Consider the following 20,892-nt stretch of genomic DNA (forward strand, 5'->3'; position numbering starts at 1 on the left):
TTCTGACACAGTACACATCATGTAACTTTAAAAAACAAACATTTTGCCGCGGATTACATAGAGATATGGTGATGATGGTGTGATGGTCTGGGGCTGCTTTAGTGCTTCAGGACTTGGAAGACTTGATCGAGTCTTGAAGTTTGCTCTCTATCAGAATATAATGAAGGAGAATGCTTGACCATGCAAGCCCCCCCCCCAAAATGACTGCTTTGGAGTGGCCTAGTCAAAGTCTGGACTTGAATCAGAATGAGATGTTTTGGCATGACCTTAAACAGGCCGCTCATACCCAAATAGCTTCCAGTGTGACTCAATTAAAACAATTTGGCAAAAAGGAGTGGGACAAAAGTCCCCCAGAGTGATGTGAAATATGCATTGCCAGTTATCACAAATACTTGATTGCATTTGTTACTACTAAGGGTGGCACAACCAGGTATTAAGTTTAGGCAGCAATTAATGTCCCTGCATTTTGATTGTAGGGTTTTCTGCCGTCTGTATTTAAAATATCATAGTTCTTCTGCCACTGGTTATGTGACTGATATCAAATATGCACAAATTTGCAACTCTGCAAAAGGATAAGTGGAAGTGAATGGATGGATGAATGGACAGATATCAAATATTTTCCAGTAGTTTCATACTGACATGTGCCATTATGCTCTTTATCTGTTAGGAATCACACAGACAGTGACACTGTATGGATAGTGTGTGAAAGATAAAAGAGGTCTTTGAAACAACATCGTAATACTTCTACAGCTGTTCTTCCCACAAATCACATGGATAACAAAAGACGTCAGCTGAGACCTGTGGTGAAAATGTGGAGAGCAAAAAGCTCAAAACCAACCTGTGCTAACAAGCTCCAAAACTTTCAGAAAACGTCTGGCAGGATTAAAGTGATTAGTCTCTTATTTAGATTTACTAGGCATGCAGTCGGGGAACTGATTTGAAAACTATTTTGATTTTATTTGGATAGCTGAGTATGACTCAACCACAGCTAACAAATAAAAATCACAATGGAGTCCTTTGGCACAAAGTCTCTATACATTGTCTTAATAGTTCCTTCAGGCAGTTCCTTGGTTAATTCATCCGGATCTTAGTGTGGCTCAGAGCTCTGCTGTCAGGTGATCATCACAAGACCAGTGGTTTAATCCTCCTCTACAAAAGCAAGAACAGAAATCAGAGGCTTTCTTAATGTGCATCGAGGCAACTGGAACACAACATGATTTGGCTGCAGGAGTTGTTTCTGTAGATATTAAACCTATCACTGAATCTAATTCAAAGATACACAGCAAGGAACCGTAGCAGAGTGAGATTCCACACTCTTCTGGGGTAACTAATTGAGCGTATTACAGCTGAGATTTGATCTACAAGCTGATTTGTCACTGCTGACTGAAAGAAACATACAGGTGATATATCATGATTGCTCTGGGTCTTGGTCTTCTTTGTTTACTCTTTGGCCCTCACCTGTCAGAGGCTCAGTTTCCTCGAGTGTGCTGCACAGTGGAGGGGATTTTGTCTAAGCAGTGCTGCCCTGCTCTGGGCTCAGACCCTGCCAATGTGTGTGGCTCACTGTCGGGAAGAGGAAGCTGCACTGCTGTTCGAGTCGACACCAAACCCTGGGGAGGACCGTACAGACTAAGGAATGTTGATGACAGAGAGAGGTGGCCGACCAAATTCTTCAATCAGACTTGCAGATGTACTGGTGGGTGCTGACCAGCTTATTTACATAAATAAGAAAAGTTAAATCCGTAAACGATTAAAGTAGACTTAGATTTAACTAGGTAAAGGGTTGTGTTGAACCTCGTCTGTCGTCTGCTTTTTAGTTAATAAGGCCTTCTGTTGAGATTCTTAGCAGTAGTAACTGTTTTTATCTTTTGCATTTAAAATGCATTTTTAGGTTTTATTATTTTGTTGTACAGTGTTTTGTGACTACATGTCTGTGAAAAGCACTTTATAAATAAACTTTACTTACTTGCACGATTTGACAATTAATTTGCTCTTTATGTTGCAGGTAATTTTGCAGGTTATGATTGCGGCCAGTGCAAGTTTGGCTGGACCGGACCAAACTGTGACCAGAGGAAAGCTCCCATCGTGCGGAAGAATATCCACTCCTTGACCCCTGAAGAGCTCCAAGAGTTCCTGGACACTCTGGAACTGGCCAAGAGCAGCATCCACCCAGACTACATCATCGCCACCCAGCACTGGCTCGGACTGCTCGGACCAAATGGAACCGAGCCACAGATTGCCAACATCTCCGTTTATGACTTCTTTGTCTGGCAGCATTACTACTCTGTTAGAGACACTCTTCTTGGTAAACCATCATGGTCATATTTACACAAAACCACTACAACCATTAAATGTGTGGGTTTTATTCTTCAGGAATATAATGACAATAGAAATATGTATTAGAACTGATCAAATAAGTCAAATACTATGCAGATTCTCCTTTTTTTAATGAAATTTTAATGAAGCTTGACAAATTCCAAATATAGACCTTTTTTACTGTAACTACAAACATTCTGTAACATATAAACTGATAAGAGGAATGCTTTTATTTAACTTTTTGTTTTATGTTGTCATATATTTGTTATAAAGTACATATATTTAGGCATTAGATATAGTGTTTATTAAGCTCAGAACTGTTTTGTGATACTAAAAAGGAGCTAATGAAACAATTCATTTTCCTCCAGGTCCAGGTCGTCCCTTCAAAGCCATTGATTTCTCACACAAAGGGCCAGCATTCATTACTTGGCACAGGTATCACCTCCTGAGTTTGGAAAGAGAACTCCAGGTATCTCATCAGATTTTTAAATTGCGTGCACAATTCTTGTTTAAATTCACTGATGATAATGCTCCGATTAATGCATGTTATATTCAATAAGTTTACTGATGACTAACATTTTGGTGAAAAATTGACAGACAAATCATTCTTACAATATTTCCCAAAGACGTTTTAAACTTCTCATGCATTAAAAAAAAGACATACTTAAAAAATAAAAACAATGGTATACCTAAAAATTATATATATAAAATATAAACGAGAGAGAGTTGGCCTTATAAAACATCCCTAAAGAGCCATGTTGCTGATTTAGCAATACTTTTTCATACAAACACGAGTGTTTCTTTTTCTTCTGCAGAGACTTACTGGCAATGAGAATTTTGCAATCCCATATTGGAACTTTGCCACAGGGCAGAGTGAGTGTGATGTGTGCACTGACACTCTGCTGGGAGGCAGAAACCCAGACAACCCCTTCCTCATCAGTAACCAGTCCAGGTTCTCCAGATGGGGGGTGGTGTGTAACAGGTCAGCAGAAAATACTGATTGGAGGGAAATAATTGTCAGTAATTGTATTAAAAATGTGTAACCAATTAACGAATGTTCATGGTATGTGTTGGTGAAACATTTAAATTCTTTACATGTATCTAATTTATTTCCAGTCTCGACGACTACAATCGTCTCGTGACCCTTTGTAATGGCACCAGTGAAGGTTTCATACAGAGAGGGATGATCCGGCAAGGCAACAGGACTCTGCCTACAATGACTGACGTCAGAAGCTGTCTTGGAATTCGGGACTTTGACAGCCCTCCCTATTTCACCAACTCCTCCTTTAGCTTTAGGTAAAAGTGGAGTGTTCAGCATTGTTAATGATGTTAAATTTATACCACCTCTTTCACAGAAGAAATAAATTAATGCTGTTGTTTGTACCTCACAGAAATGCTCTTGAAGGGTACGACAAACCAGATGGAGAACTGGACGAAACCGTTGACAACCTTCACAATCTTGTCCACTCACTGCTCAATGGAACCAGCTCGTTGGCTCACTCTGCAGCCAATGACCCCATCTTTCTGGTGAGAACCTAATTCAGTGGTTTCCTCTGATAAAAAATCTCTGACACACTTTGTTTTCATTTAAAAAATGAAATGAAATTTGTTATTTGTACTTCGCAGGTGCTCCATGCTTTCACTGATGCCATTTTTGATGAATGGATGAGAAGGTTTGTTCCATCCAACGCCACTTTCCCAGATGAGATGGCCCCCATTGGACACAACAGAGACTACAACATGGTTCCCTTCTTCCCTTCCATTACTAATGAGGAAGTGTATGTTCCATCTGAGCAGCTGGGATATTCTTATGCCATTTCCCTGGATGGTGAGCAAATAGTGAAAGAAGAACTTTGATCGGTGGGATAGGTGGACATTTTTGGAAAATTGATGTAATTTCTTACTGGTGTTTGAGAAAAGATTGATTGTACTCAAGTGTGTACAGTGTGCATGAAGCAAAGAGTTAGCCTGGGTTTGCATGAAGAGTAAAGAAGAGTAGAGAATTTTCTAAATCAGACAACCAACATGATCTGCACAAGACCAAAGTCTGAAAATGACAGATTATGGTTTTAATAGAGAGTTTTTGCGGCAAAATATTTCAATTATATATACCCCACAGACACGTGTGGCATTTCAGTGAGCACTAATAAAACAGGGCAACATTGCATGTTTCAAAACAAATATCAACTCACTGCTGACCACTTTCGAATCACTGGCGCTGGCTCATCGACCTAAAAAAAACCCTTTTTTGTTATGTTGGAACAAATGTCTTCTTATTTACAGATTTCATTCATATTCAATTATCCTGCTACTGCAAAGGTTTCAGCAAACATCTCCATCTCCTGTTTCATCTATACAGATGCAGATGGAGGACCGGCTGTTTTTGTGCTGGGCTCCACTCTGGGAGGAATCTTCATCGGTCTCCTGGTGCTTCTCCTTATCTTTGTGCTCTACCTGCGTCAGCGGAGAAACAGAGGCTTTGAACCTCTGATAAAAGCTGATTTCACAAATAGAAAGTACACAGAAGAAGCCTAGATTTCACCTGTTGTTCTGAAATGCGCTTGAGTGCTCAAACATACCTCATAGTAATGGAGTACCCTGTCTGCAGTCACGACTGTGAAGAAGAGCAGAATAATAATCTTGTCTTTGAATAGCATGTTGTTTTAGCTGTTACATCTAATTTCATGTTAGCAAATGATTCACACGATTGTTTTACCAAGTACCTCGCATTCTTAAATCAGTCTTTAATTAAATGCATTTCTACTTTAACCAGTTTTAGCCTGATTTACCATCTCAATCATCAATATATATAAAACATATATGATTACAAATTGTTTTTGGGTTTTTTTAAAATAAGAATTTATTCTCAAGAACAGCAATAAAACAAAAATGCAATCATCTTAATTGCACCAGAAAACAGTAAGGCATATTTGCTCAACTAGTTCTTCACACCTCAGTTTGAAATTATTTTAAAACCCCATAGAAACTTTTCCTCATTAGTTTTCAAATCATACAGCAATGCATTAATTTTGAAAAACAAACAAAGAAATAACAACATAAAAAACCCAAACTGAGCATTTTTTTGAGTCATAATTTCTCTGACCATACATCCATTTTCAATATTTTATTGCAAAAATATTAAAAGTTCAGTGATACAAAACAATAAAAAGGGCATCTTATGAGATCAAAATTTATAATAATGGATCATTTTAAATGAAACTTTGACATATTTCCTCTATATTTCTTGAAATAAATGTGGGTTAAAAAAAAGTGACTCGTATGAAATCAAGAAAAAGCTCAACAAATATTCAGTGATATGCTGCAAAGGACTTAATACAGGCTAATTCCTTGGAAATGTAAGCTTAGCAGGCCTGTTGGTTATGAACCTGTCGGGCTCTCAGAGAACAGTGGACGTACATACAGGCTGATTTTGTCCGCCCCCCTCAGCACGGCCAGGCCTCTCACATTCTCCGTAAGTACGCTCTAGTGAGGAGCTTCACTGAAGCATTCAGCTCTGTCCAGTCTCCACAGATTCTCATTTCACAGGTGACTGTGGTCGGCTTCAAGCCTGTCTGTGCTGCAGACACAACCATTCAAGCTTTCCAGATAAATTTAGAGACCCTTTCTTTACATTTCCAGTAACCACTATGTGCTGTTGCTGCTTCTTCTCCTAATATTTCCATAACCTTTTACAACTGTGCTAATATACATCTATATATATATATATATATATATATATATATAATTTTCTTTCTTTTTTAAAAATTTGTAATTTCAACTTGTTAATACTGTCACACAGTATTTTAGTTTTGCTGCTACAGCGTTCATTTACACACAGAATATGCTTTGGTTACTGAACCTTAAAAATAGAGGAAAAACAACATTTACAGTATTAATGAATCATCTCAAAACACTGTAAATATTTCTAGAGTATTTTTTGAAAATGCTAAAAGCCCCAATTACTGTAAATTAACATCGAGGTTACAGCAGCACAAGAACTGATAGTAATCGTCTTCGAGTGCAAAATGGTAAACGTCCATTTACACAGTTAAAGAACATAATCCTGCTTCTCAGTGACTTCACATGACCTCCTCTGTGCTGTGAGAAGAACACTTGTGTGCAGCACTTAAACACCTCTTTTACATTTGTATTTGATTAGCTTTAGGCACTATTCCTTTACTGAGTGGTTTGCATTTTTACATTTTAGTGGTTGCATGAGACCCATTGTGCCACCCTTAACTTACTAATTATATTATCAATCACAATATTTGACACGGTATAAATATATTTTATACCAGGACATGCACACCACAACGCTGCAGAGGCAGCATCTACCTTGACAGCATAACCCATATATTAGCGGCACCTTCTCTAAATGTGAGTAACTGCTCCATAATAAATCTGTCCAGGCTATCTACTCTTGAAGCCTAAGGATCCAGTTTGATATGAGAATATTTTTGCACATAATGAATTTGCTGCAAGGCAAATTAGTATATAAAATGTCAATCTTAACCCTAACAGTGACTTTAAGGACAAGGCAGCTGCTGAAAGGTTTTTAAGAGAATAGCTAAAAGCTGTGCAGATGCATAACCAACCCATGACATAGTTAACTACAATCTTGCCATATGACACAGTTAAAGTGATTGTGAAACACAATTTAGAAGCTGCATTTGATCTAAAAATAAACATGACAGCATTATGTTTTGATAAATACTTTTGCTTCTCATCAGAAATGAATAATTGGCACGTAAGTTCATGACAATGGAATAAGGTGTCAGTTAAAACCACATGTTCCATTCAGATCAAATCAAAGGATCCTTTGCTTTAAAAAAAATAATATGTGTATAAAATGACCACATTCTCAACATTTTTTCCAACCCACAATAAACTATTTTTTTTGCAATAAAAAAAAAATCAAAACAATCAAAGTGCGTGTTATATTTTTCCACATTAAGACCTACAATAATACCTTTATTAAAATCTCAGAAGCAGAGTTAGTAGGGGCGGCATCGCTGTTAGATGGTGAAGTGATGCCAAAACATATCAAGTCTAAGGATGGCACTGCACAATCTTTGGGAAAGTGGGAACTCATGATGCTTGACTGCTCTCTTTTTCAGAGCAGACTCCTCTTGCCTTGAAGCTGGCAGTCTGAATGCTGTCTGCTCCAATCTGCCTGAATACAAAAACTGCAAAAAAAGGGAAAAAAAAGGAAAAAAACCCCCCTGCTGTCCATGTTTAGCCTGTTCCTCTAGCATTATCTCCACTGTCGCTGAAGTGCCAAGGCTGAAAGGGCCAGCACGGTTGGCAGTGCTACAGACGGTGCACAGAGCGGGGCAGAGTTATCCACAGGCCCGCTCCGGTCGGCTCTCACCACGGGGATTTCAGTCGCAGCCGTACCGTCCATGTATGTGGGGCAGACCTCTGTGCAGCCGCTGCCACTGCCTGAGCCACTGCCTTCATCGCCTGCAATACCGTAACACAAGCCAGAATGAGCACAGCGCTGCAATAGCAGTGTAACATTGCTCAAACTCTCCAGCAGACACTGTGGAACTTTCTCATGTATAAATTAAAGGGTTTAAATATCACATGATTATCGCCCACCTGGTGGGAAATATGTCATTCTCTGTTTTCCTTTAGTCTCTTAAATTGTCTTCATTTTATGGTCAGCACGTTGTATCATAAACTCAGTGTTGTTCAAATATGCTAATAAATACACACTACACATATGCCCAACAGTACATAATAAACAGACACTGCCTGGTTAACACAGTCAAGCATTTAGCTTCAAATATATTTCTCATCAACTTATGAGAGATTTAAAACAATTCTTAAATTAGACTCAATGCTAAACTTTTATTCATTAAGTAGACATTAAGTAAAAATGTTTAAAAAAAATGTGTCTGCCTATTTCTACTGCCCCCAAGTGGCTAAAATGAACTTAGCAGTGTGTATTTACTTGTGATTCTTTACTTTTTGTTTATCAGTATAATTGTGTCATTTGTACAGTTAAACAGAACGTGATTTTGCACACTCAGTGTGACATCTCAAAATTTCATAAACCTGGCAGAAGATAAGGATTTTTTGTTGTTGTTTCTGTTTATTATTATTATTATTATTATTATTATTATTATTTTTATTATTCTACACTTTTTGTTATTTGCACCTTTAGTTCTGCTTGCAGTTTTACCGACGCTGATCACCTTTGCTTCAAGGTTAGGCAGACAGCTTATTAGTAGTGAGTTGTTCTATTTGTGTGTATGACAGAAATGGCAAATGGCTTACTTGAGTCTTGAAAGTAGATATCATTGCCATTGTAGGCATTTTTCAGCTTGTTAGTCATCACCCTCAGAGCCATGATCTGCTGACGGATGAGGGTGTCTGGACGTGTGATGTCAACACCCACTTCAGGGTTATTCACCTGGTTGGTAAGGCCATCCTTTTGGACCTCAGGAAAGTACCTTGATGGAAAAAGAAAAGAAAAAAAAAAACAGCTTTCATTGATACTGTTTTTTGCTAAACAAAGAAAACATTTACTTTGTTTAGCTGTTATAGACTGCTTTCTCTGAAATCTCATCAGAAGCATTCACTCAACAAAAACAGAGACAGGCTAAACATGGTCGAATTCCATAAATGTTTTGAGTCATGGGTCCAGCACAGCACTTGGGAATTGCTCTTTGAGGTAACAACAATGTTGGAAAAATGAACATTTGACCCAGTCGTGTAGGGTAATGTTCTGACATTCTTTTGACATATTTCTCTCGGGAAAACGTGTCAGCTGAATGCACTCCTGTTCGTGAATAAGCGGCAGGTCGTCATGTGATGGCATTCCACAGATCATCTGACACAGCAGCATTTGTTCTCCATAAGTCCAGATCATTCTGGAAAATATACACGTCTGAAATTTCGCTAAGGTGAAAGAGGCAACATTTCACTTCTTTAATTGATATTGTTGTTTCTACCACAGAAAATAGCACTGAATATCAATTAAAACGTTTAAAGAAGTTTAAAATATTCAAAATCATATAGTTGATATAATGATTAAAAGCAATAATCGATTTCTCAGTTAGATCAGTAACGGCCGGGGGATCTGGAGCCCTAATGCAAATGTTAGCTTTTTAAAATGAAACCAAAATAACAGATGGAGCTAGATGCTGGTTGAACATTTATAAACAAAAGAAGAAGAAAAAGAAGAAAAACACAATATCACAAATATGCCACCAAATTCAAAAAGCATGGAAGCAAATTATATTTTACACGAGATGAATTAAAACCACATAGAAAAGGTTTTTTTATAATGTTTAAGACAACAGCTTACTTTTAGTTCAAATCAAAACGCATGCTAAGCTCTTGCAGAGCAGGTGAAAGCACATAATCTGATTTTCAATTCTAGGCTTAGACTTCTTAATATGAAGCAGGTTGAACAGACTTTGGACTTCTAACCTTTTGTGTTAGCTGGCATTAGCTTCGGGCTCTGTTGCCCTTACCTGCCCTTGGTGTGTCCGTTCCAGCACTCCTCTTCGCTGGCATTTCCAGCGGTCACTCTGTCTTCTACACACATCGCCTCAGGCAGGTTCGACCAAAATTTCTTAAAGTCCTTTAGTTTCTCTTTTATGTCAACCACCTACACAAAGACAGGGGTCATTGTGAGATAGGAAAAAAGCCTCCTGTATAAGTACATGAAGTCTAATTTCCAATCAAGGATCATACATATCATAAATACAGTTTCAGGGATTATTGATGTTTTTATATGCTTACAATGTAACATTAATACAGAAAAATCAGTTTCACTTCAGTTCCTCACATCACAGCCCCAAATATCAAACAAAATACGTGTCCAGCAGTACCTACAAGAATAGATGGTCAGAAATATTTACTGAATTACATTTTATTGCACATTAATATGGAGTTTATTAACAGCTATAAGCTATTTATTACATTTCAAAACGGTCTTTTTGTATCTAAAAACTCTGCACAGTTAATGTAATAAAAAATAGCAGCTAAAGAGAAAATGTCTGTGAAAGCACTCAAGTAATTACACAAATTGAAGTGAATAAGACGTTATGTCTCCTAATATATGTATGACATATGAAAAAGGCAATGTGTTGTTTTTCTAAAAAGTACATGACCGTTCTCTCAAATGCTCCTATTTCTTATTTCTATAGCAACAAATCATAACAACAATTGCCTCAAGGTGGTTTATATTGTAAGGTAAAGCTCCTAAAATATTACCATTACTGACAGTGATGATTAGTCATTAAAAAGCCAAATCACACAGTGTTACTAACGACAGTATGTGCTTCTAAAATCATTTGAGAGAAAATACAAACACCAAACTAAACTAAGACATTTCTGACACACAGTGGATGAGAAATGGCAGGTTGAAATTTTGCATTTGAGTGAAATGAATAAAGCTTACTGTTACTCTGGATGCATCTCGTGTGAAAAAGGTAGAGAAGCATTTCACTTTTGCTCACTAACACACCTTAACAAGCTGATTATAAACCTCAGGAAGACATCTTTGCTCTTGAACTCGTACCAAACGATTTGGGTTTAATTTTTCCTTCTCTGTTGACTATCAAATGTTTGCATCATGGAAAGTAAGACTATGCAGGCTTGCAGCAATCATTTCAAACTGAATGCCAGACATAAATGCTCCTTTGCATCCCAGCCATGTGACAAAGTCAGATATCGTTTCCTGACTTGAGCCTGTTGAACTCCAATCTTTCATCAAACACGCAGAATTTGACATATTTCACTGAAGCTGAGGGAAAGCCTGATAGCAGCAGGTTGGCCCCATTATCTTTTTCCGTCTGACTTGCTGTTGGCTTACGTGAAATTGTAGTGAACCTGAGCAGAACATGAAAGGTGCTGTACTGACTGTGTGACGCTGCTGTAGGCCTTGACACTGCTTTTGATGTGTTAATCCTGTCACACTGATGCCAAAGCACTTGAGCAGCTCTGATACTGCCCAGAGGGTCGAGGCTACACTCAATACAAGAGATTGACTGGCAATGTTTGACTAAACCTCATACATTAAGTTAAGTCTAACAAGTGAGATTCACAGTTTTCCTCAGGATCTGCTGGCAAAAACCAGAACCTGTGGAAAAAGTGGGAACTGAACTAGGAATGACACATTTTTGATATGAAAATATTCGATTAATACCTCTATCAAGTATTGCGTGGCCATTATTTCATGTGGATGCAAGTGAAAAGGTGTTGCAAGCAGCAGCTAATTTATTATCCTATTTGAAACAGAATTTTAAAAATCTGCAAGCTTCATGAACTGAAAAAACCCCCTAAAAAGTCTGTGTTAAGTTTGCAAAAAGGGAAAGGTTTTGCAAACTTAAAACAATTAGAAACAAGCCTCTGAGAAACGTCTGCCTCTCGTCTCACTGCACGTTGCCTATGAACAAATACTACCACTCCAACAAATAACCCTCGAATGCAACCAACCGCAAAGGCCACTAGATGGCACTATGTCTTTGAGATCTGGTGAGATGAAAGTGAGTAGACGAAAAATCCAGGGAGGAAATGAAAGTGACAAAATAACCTTGCAAATTGAAACTAATTATGTTTGCTAATGAAGCTTCTTTAACATCAAAGTTCAGCTCCATGTGGCCAAACATAGATGGGAGACATGACATCCAAACAGATGTCAGCAGAAAGCCTAATGGAAGACAAAATTACACAGACAAAAAAAGCACACACGCAGACACATACACACAATAGACGTCTACGGTGTAGAAGAAACGCATGTCCCCATGGTATGTGAGGAAGCAGAGCGGAGATGTGTGATTCTTTTTATAATCTGCTACCTATTACTGACAGCACTGACATTCTCATTAAAATCACAATGAAGATCACAGACACAGCACCTCCCCGGCGCCTCACATCAGGATATTACATAGCATTTGTTTTCAGTGACATCCTAACAAATGACTATTATCATGCTATGTGATAGCTGCTCCAATTCCTAATGACACTAAAGGTGGCATTAGTGTGAGATATCTACAATCTATAATAAGGGCTGATGAGGGAGTTGATAGAAGCATTTACTCAATAGAAGTGCAAGCCGTATTCATTTTTAGATTATTATTCAGTCCCAGGACTTCAATAACTTCTAAATTTAAGGACCATATAAAAACACCGAAAACACAAGGACCTTAAGATATTAGAAGTGCCGCTAAAAAGACTTATCTTCAAACGCCGCTAACTGTACAGATGTTTTCCACTGAATGATCTCTTCTGAATAATTTCTAAATGGTTTAAATATGACAGAAACGTAGCTTTTGATTTTCATTAAAAAACATGTTTTAAATAATTATTTAAATAAACAGAGCTAAATGAGCCATTTGAAAACCCATTAAACCATCTTCTCCTGCAATGATATATTTGCTATGTATTCTATAATATAGAATATACAGTGTATATACTGTCTGCACTGAAATAAAAAGTACTATATATAGATATATAGGCATATATTTCCTATTCTTTATATGCACTATAAAGGTCTTAGAGGCTAATCCTGCAGGGATGTATGTTTCATGCATCATATCATCTATATTATATATTACTTACAGGTACAGTGCTGTATCTTTATTCACTAATCTGCCAGTGATACAGTGTGCAAATGCGTGTCTTTAAATGTTTCTTTAAGAACTGTAACAGTTTATTAATTCTAATATTGAATTAAGATAAATCCTTTAAATTTGGGGAAACAAAAGTGAACTATACAGCAGTGTTATTATGAATCTAGCAAAGCTTATTATTATATACAGGTAACAGCTGACATGGCAGCTTATATATTTGGAATATATAAATACGTTGTGTATAATACATTTAATGCATATTGCATGCATGAACGGCACAAAACCAAACAGGTGTTACTTGGTCCCTCACTCTCTCAATACTTCCCAACTTCCCAGCTGTGCATGTGGCATTTATCCTCTCCCCCGCTGGTTACTCAGGAGATGTAAACGCATGTAGTTTAACTTTTAAAAGAGGCTTATGAATTTCTTACAGCAACTGGGCCCTGGGAAGTTACAAATGTTTCCCAAGCAGGAGTTTATTTGCTGAGCACAATTTAAAGTGGCTGATTAATCCACGTTTGGTGCACGAACGGGTACTTGCGACTGCAGGATGCAGTATATATACATCCACAATAAATGGGCCCTGTTTATTGCTCTTAAGATACATGTTGCCCAGTGCAATTGTATGGTGAGGTAATATGTCTTAATTAAAATAAAAACAAACAAACAAAAAATACAATGGAGCTACATTGCACAAATGAATAAGCTAAATCAGGATTTGGCTTCAAGATCACTATTCATAACCTTTTTGTAGGTTAGGATCTTTTTATGAATTTGATGACAATAATAAAGTAAAGAGCATCACCAGGTTTATCTTTTAAACATTTTTTCCTTAGTTTAAACAAAAAAAAATATATAATTATATTTACCTTGAAGCTTAATCATGTATGCAGCACCACTGCAGCACCACTGTCAACTCTCCACTTTCCTCCTCAGACATATTTTTTTCTTCTTTTACCCCGTTGCCCTGTTTCCTGTCATGAACCATATATTTCTTCACTGCGCTGTTCTCTCTCTCTGCCTACTCGCTGTGACTCTGCAAGGTCCCCACTCTTTTTGGTCTTTTTCTGTCTTGCTTTAGTTCTAAATGTAAGTGAAAGTTTCATGGCTAGCTGACCCGTGATCTTACAACAGAGCTCCCATTCAAAGGAGATTTGTGGGTAAAGCCTCTGGTGTCTTCCGACTTTGATATACAGAATAAGCCCAGTCTTCTCTATCCTTTCTGTATTGAATCATTTTATCCAAGCTTTCATTTTAATTATTTTGAATTTTAACGAGCACTGTGTGTGTGTGTGTGTGTGTGTGTGTGTGTGTGTGTGCAATGCAGTTAGATCATGCATTTATTTAATTTTCCAGTTCTTTTTGTCTCTTTATGGCTCTTATTTCCACAAGAAAAGGTAAACAGAGATTTAGTTTAACAGCACCAAACCACAGAAAATAAATTCAGCAACAGCAATGGAAAGTAGCTTGTAATCTATTACAGCTCACACAGCTTAGCGTGCTATGATCCAAACATAACCTCACCTTTAAACTCGCCTTTTTCACCTCAAATGAAATCTGCCCAAACAGCCCGGATATGCGATACAGTGTTTACTCGCTGTAAAAAGCTGTTGGCAAGCTCACGTGGACAAACATGAGGAAATGTTTACAGAGAGTAATTATTTCCAAAAATCAGCCATATGAGCATATGAGATTCCGGCGTTAACGGGCTTAAAGTCTTTGTGTTTGCACACACTTAAAGTGTTTCTTACAATATTTATCACCCATGCTGTTTTTCTGTGCACACAGCTGAGTGTGCAGACAGGCAGATCATAAGTTCTCGTGGTTCTCTAACAGTGTGGCAGCTGTGTGCCATCTTTCAGCTCAGAACAGAAATGTGAGTGAACTATACTTTGACCAGTGGTTTTCAGACGCCCTTGCCTATTCTCAGATCAAAAGCTGACGTGTCGCTGGCTTTGAAGTTACAGTCACACTCCTAGTGACGGCACAATGTCAGGGCCCTAAGCTCTTATCTGGCCGTGGAATGATGTCTGGACGTGCCATGTGCCTTTCGGTAAAAAAGAAATATGCGGCCAGACTACATAACTTTTGCTCTCAGCACACACACTGCACTTGCAGTGCTCCCCAAGCTGACCTGTGCAGAGTGTGTCCCCTGGCTTTTCAGTCAGCTGGTACATCTCCTTTCCTCTCTCTCTCTCTGTAACAAGGACCTATCTTGCTTAATTAACAACCAGTCCTTTTTATAAGCACATATCTGGGGTTGTCGTCACTGTTTGACACGGCGCGTATCCATCTGCTGCAAGTCTGTACTAAATTAGTGCGCGTTCAATCTAATCATAGACTCGACAGCAGGTCTTCCCACTAAACCACAAGGGGCAGACAACTCCTCGATCAACTTATTTTCCCTGGCAACTGCTCCTCCTGTCTGCGTTAAAATAGTTTTTCATTTGATACGAATGCAGTATTCTTCCTGCATCTCAATTACAGAGGTCAGGGAGTCGGTTCTGCTCATACCAAGTCCTTGGCCATGCCACAAGTCTCTTTCCCTGACCAGTGACCAATTTGAGGACGGACCAAATAGTTTCTCACAAGGAGGAAGGCCACAGTAAGAATAACTTTGCGTGTTCATCACAACTGTGATCAAGTTAGATTTTTTACCCAGTCACACTGAGGAGCTAATGCAGTCTCTTGCGGTGAGGCTGTTGACAAATCAACCGTCATGGTGTCAAGTCACAGGGGACTGAATCCCTGTGGGTATAAGTCCCTAGACATGACTATTAAATCTGGTGTCCAACATGTCATAAAATCCTCCTCATCAGTTCAAGTCAACTCATAAACAGCAGATTCTCTCAACCAAGGCTTGCCATCTGGCTTTAACGTACTGTTAGCATATTATTGAAATGATTCAGTAGAAATAACAGTGGTTAGCCTAAAGCACATCAAGCAAATGACCTCTGCGATGATATTTCGAGTAGCAGTTGTCTCCACATCGTCGTGTCTGCTTTGTCCTTGTCTGGAAACATTTGCCTCAAAGGTGACTGGCAGTGTTGCTTGGAGCAGGTAACTACCAGACTGCATATAGATGTGGGCTGTTTTCATCCAATCAATATCCATCAACAGAGGGCAAAAGCAAACAATGTTTCCCCTTTGTGACTTCACAATAGATGAGACCAGAAAGACATCACTCTGCTGTTTATCTTGCAGTGCTAACACGAATGAAAATGGTACACCAAAGCAAATCATGGTTAGAAAACATCACAACCACTTACAAGCTATGTGGCTTGATATGACATTGGAGTGATGTCATATCATCACCGCACCCCCCAGACTGCTGGGCTACATGCCACATGCTCATGATAAATCAAGTTTTTTAGGATCATTCTGTGGGCTGCAGCACTTTCTTTAACTTCCTCCTCGTTTAACTTGATTACAACTGATTATGTCTGGTAGAAATCTGCTGCAGCAGGATTCCAAAACATGATTTGACATGGACAGCCCAAGAAAGCCTCAACCAGAGCAGCCCGTCTCCTGGTGACAGCGCTGTCACGCCGTTACTATGCCGCTTCCTCAGAGCGAATACACGAACCAAAGTAAAACTGTATTGTTGCACAAATCTGGCTATTATTTTGCATTCGTTTCGATTTTGCAGCCTGGCATTCACACAATAGTGTAAATGCTGTGTGATCCATTTTAATTATATACCTGACAGAAATTGTGGGGAAGATATGGGGCAATAAACAAAGCTAATGAATATTTATCACTTATTACTGCGGCCGAAACACTGATTTTAAAACGCCTGCCTTAATTCAATACTGTACATTGCACTGATGCGATCGCATAAGTGCGTCAAACCAGATTTGCTACCACGCTGTCTTACTATGTTGTAAAATTAAGTTTTGAAAGTTGAACTGAATTTATGCGCTCGCTTCTGCAGCACCCTGGAGGCATAACTTTATTTTCAACATTATACATACTTCATAAGAGTTGTAGAGGAAACAATTCATCATGCCTTTAATTTATTGTGACAGTGAATCTCTGTGTACCTTGAAAAAAAAACTGTCTCCAAAAATAAAAGTGTAAGATGCATAATTACAAACCAACATCTTTAGTCTTTTAAGGCTAAATTTATCAGATTTGATCACTTTGTAAAGTGGATTATATTAAATTGTGAATAGCAACAGAAAAAAAGGATGTCTTACAAAATGATGCTGGTATCCTTTGTGATTTTAGGGGCATTTGAAGTAAGACTTCATTAGTCATAAGTCAATAAACAGGTGGTGTTAAAGCCCAACCTTATCTAGGTTTGTTTATACTGGATTCTGCACATAAAGCACACACACACAAAGATCAAGTATTTCCCTTATAAATGACTTTATTGATGTAGCTCATGTTGTACTTACATCCTGTCACTGAACGGGACTGTCATGGCCCATTTTAAGTCTTTTTGCCTCAAACCATTTGCTCAGTCCCATGGTAACTACACAGTTAGGCAATATGGTTTATCATAGTGAGCAAAATGTATCACACAAAGATCCCGTGGTGAGGAAAAAAATGACAGAATATTGATGAAGCGGCGTTGAGTTTGTGCATGTGATTCGCCCAAGGCTACCGCAGGCGAACTTTGAAAAAGGCAGATGATTAAAGGGAAGCTATGCTCTATGGAAAACAGAGCAATCATTGGCAAGCCTGCTTTCCCCTGCTACCCCTGTTCCCCAGAGATGCAAGCAGCGTACAGTGTAATGGGGCCAGTGCGCCTCATTAATGAATTGACACATATGAAATGTAGCAGAGCCTTTATGGCACCAGCATTAGTCGATGAGGGGGAAAAAATGGACAATGTATGGAAGGAATTAAATAAAATCAGTGTTTGTGGAAAAAATACTGTTTTGGCATTATAGCGGCTGGCTGACCTTTGGTTTTAACTTAAAAAAGGGATGAACTGTAAAACAGAGTTATTGGGGCAATTTGATTATCAGCATGATAACATCCAAAAAGTATAAACCCCCCCCCCCACATGATTTTAGCTCAGTTATTATGCGCTCATTTTTATTATACTATGCATTTTCCAATATCTGCGGCTTTTACTGACTTCCCTTCCTGTGCCTCTCTTCGTTTAATAAACCATGTTTATGGTTTCGTAAATTTCATTTGCAGCTACAAAAAAAAAAATTCCACAGCAGCTGCAGTCACTGCAACATTCAGCAGAAACTCACGACATATCTATCATTGCAACTATCTTATACCCATCTGGTAGCATGAAGTATGTGATCTTTGTAAGCTAGACCACAAATGTAATGGAATTTGTACATCTCCACGCCAGAGGGTGGGTCATGTTTGGATCTTTGCCATATATAGGCCGATTTGAGACTGCAGGAAAATGGAGCATAATGTGACCTTTTAACTTGTATATACAGCATATACTTGTGGACAAGCTGTGCTTTTGCATCTGGCCAAGATCCCTAAAACAATTATCCAACTGGATTGCAGATGTAAGGGATTACATGGATCCTTTATATGCTGCTTTTGTGTATTTTCTCAGAAAACCATAATAAGGATATGTGGGATATTAAAAGCATAGTGAGATAAAACGGTCACAAAATTGACTTCATAGAAAGTCAAGCAGTTAATAATGGATTTCTGAGACCTGCAAATTATCAGGAGAATCACTTTGGATCGGTTTGGCATTTTGGATTGCAAAAATCTCAGAGGTGGTGAAAAACAAGGTTTGGAGAACTTATTGTGCCAGTATTAATTTCCTCTCTGTATCCAAGTTCAAAAATGAAGACTAATATGACAAAACAGGATCACGGTATATCATTTAAAGCTTAGTAAAATGATAAATTATTAAGTGGTCTAAATGTCTTTTTATTGATATTTATATTTTGCCTTTACTCTTAAAAGATGGATGCATCTGGGCCATCGTGGCATGACCAGCAAGCCAAACAGAGTCAGGTCCCACATTTATCAAAATGAATGACTGCACAAGAGGACAGCATGCTGTTTTAAGACGCTCAAAAGGCAAATAAAAAAAATACAATTTTGACTGGAGATTTTCTTGTCACATAAAATGTTCTCATACAACACCGCGGCACTCTGTGGCTTTGGTCAGAATAGCCAACGCAGTATCTTAATACCGTAATACCTATAATCCAGGACAGAGTATTTTTATCTCGCTAGCTGTAATTGCTGCTTTTTGTAAACTGTTTTCTCTAAATGTCCTTTTGATATTTTTTTTTAAGTATTGCATGGTAAAAAGAGGACAAACTGGACTAGCACTGATCATGTTTGCATAGTTTCTGTATAGATTTTCTTTGCTCTTCTCATTTTGTATTCTCATTTATATAGATATAAATGCCTAAAGACTTACTGCCCAAGGTTAATCTTTTCTGAACTGAGTTTGTATTTTTTGAGTTTGTTTATCAAATTATTTATTATTTATGTTTTCTCTTAAGCCGGCTCCTGAAAAACAATCTAAATGATACTTTTCTGAACTTTGATAAGCCCCGTACTCACATTATGATACACATCACAGTTTGTCCTCTTGGAAATTTAATTTGAACCACCTCAGGCTTTGGAGAAAGTAAAACAAAATAAAATATCTATACCTCTTGTCCTACACCCACAGGCACTTACGTATGCAATAAGATTGTTATGAAATTGTCTTGAAGAATAAATCCCTCTGGTGAAACGGCTTCTTCATCTTATATTTTTAGCTTAAAAGTTTTGTTCAACCCAGCTTACAGTGAGACACAGCATTGTTATTCTATCCACCCTGTTGACAACATTACTAGTGCTGCCTTGTGAATGACAACAGTAACAAATGGATGATAAGTATTCTATGGTTGTTGCACCTTTTGCCCTCATACAGCATGTGCAATGTCTCTTTTATCGCTATAGGATCAAGGTCATAAAGCATTGGATTACTGTCAGCTGCAGTTGCCTGATAGCCTGATTGAGATGTGTCACTATGGGAAATGTCTCTGTATGCTCATCTTACATATAATTTAGTCATAGGAAGTGATGGTGATGTGCTCAAAGCAGCCTCTACTTCCTACACATTTACATAAACAACTTCCTTTTTTTCTCAAAAGCTGTATTGTTTGCCCCATGCAATCAGAACCACACTCTCACTCACAACAGTGTCAGATTTTTGCTATTACGAGCAACAAACTTGTTGCTTGTTGTTAAACTTGTGATTTGTGGTTACTGGTCATCTGAAATGTGTCATCTTGACCTAAAATGTGGCATCGAGAGTGTACTATGGATGAGGAAAAACTCATTTACAACGTACCACAACCCACACAGACTGGCTTAAAAAAAACCCTTCATATAGATCCAAAAGCACTAAATGCTCTTTTCAAGGAATAAATATGTCCACAGTGGTGCCGCAAGCCAGATATCAGCAATGTGTCATTCCTCTCGGCTCTGCCTTCCCACGCAAATTTATATTGTCAGCCTAAGAATCAACCGAGTGACTGAGGGCAAACTAAGTGCTTCATCTTTAAATCAATGAAAGCGCCACAAGCTTCTTCATTATTTTTTTTCAACGTTCACAACTCCTGACAAACAAATTCACGTAATTGACAAAGAATATAAATAACGTAAACTCATCCCAGAGCTCTACTAGATGTCACTGCTTTCCCCCCCATGACATTAGCATTAAGATAATGCAGCCGAGTCTCTGAGTTGAAATCTGTTTACTTTTGTAGCCCCCTCTTTCTTTCAGAACTGCCTTCTTTGTGATATTGGTAACAACGCTCAGGTAGGCTTTGGCGTTGAAACTATGCTCAGTCGGTAGTAAGAGGCACCAAGAAAATATACCCCACATCATTCCAGCACCACCGGCCACAACCATTGAAGGCAGGATGGATCCATGCTTTCATGTTTTTTATGCCAAATTCTGACCCTACCATGTAAATGCTGCAAGAGAAGTTGAGACTCATCAGACCACGAAACATTTTCTTAATCTTCTACTCTACAATTTTGG

The 20,892-nt window shown here is 38.3% G+C and overlaps 2 protein-coding genes across 3 annotated transcripts in view; one reads left to right on the forward strand and one right to left on the reverse strand.

The window, feature by feature from the left end:
* Window positions 1–1,199: 1,199 nt before the first annotated feature.
* dct (dopachrome tautomerase) lies at window positions 1,200–5,701 on the forward strand. The gene is made up of 8 exons (XM_003447284.4): window positions 1,200–1,696; window positions 2,006–2,305; window positions 2,685–2,785; window positions 3,132–3,298; window positions 3,433–3,612; window positions 3,708–3,843; window positions 3,943–4,144; window positions 4,676–5,701. Exons 1-8 carry the CDS (start codon window positions 1,411–1,413, stop codon window positions 4,849–4,851), a joined length of 1,548 nt encoding a protein of 515 aa, XP_003447332.1. The 5' UTR covers window positions 1,200–1,410; the 3' UTR covers window positions 4,852–5,701.
* The window catches only part of LOC102079339 (glypican-6), a 79,527-nt gene continuing 64,060 nt past the window's right edge, over window positions 5,426–20,892 (reverse strand). For both annotated transcript variants that reach the window (XM_019353385.2, XM_019353386.2), the window contains 3 exons: window positions 9,801–9,937; window positions 8,599–8,774; window positions 5,426–7,779 (listed from right to left, as the gene is read on the reverse strand). In XM_019353385.2, the coding sequence (XP_019208930.1) occupies window positions 7,571–7,779; window positions 8,599–8,774; window positions 9,801–9,937 (522 nt within the window). In that variant the 3' untranslated portion in view covers window positions 5,426–7,570. The remainder of the gene's footprint in view (window positions 7,780–8,598; window positions 8,775–9,800; window positions 9,938–20,892) is intronic.

Source organism: Oreochromis niloticus, linkage group LG16 (assembly GCF_001858045.2).
Source record: "Oreochromis niloticus isolate F11D_XX linkage group LG16, O_niloticus_UMD_NMBU, whole genome shotgun sequence".
Classification (NCBI taxonomy): Eukaryota; Metazoa; Chordata; class Actinopteri; order Cichliformes; family Cichlidae; genus Oreochromis; species Oreochromis niloticus.

Coding starts and splice junctions, on each gene's coding strand:
- dct (XM_003447284.4), top strand. CDS start 1,411: ATGATTGCTCTGGGTCTTGGTCTTCTTTGTTTACTCTTTGGCCCTCAC. Junction 2,786..3,131: donor GTTTGGAAAGAGAACTCCAG/GTATCTCATCAG, acceptor TTTCTTCTGCAG/AGACTTACTGGCAATGAGAA. Junction 4,145..4,675: donor TTATGCCATTTCCCTGGATG/GTGAGCAAATAG, acceptor TCATCTATACAG/ATGCAGATGGAGGACCGGCT.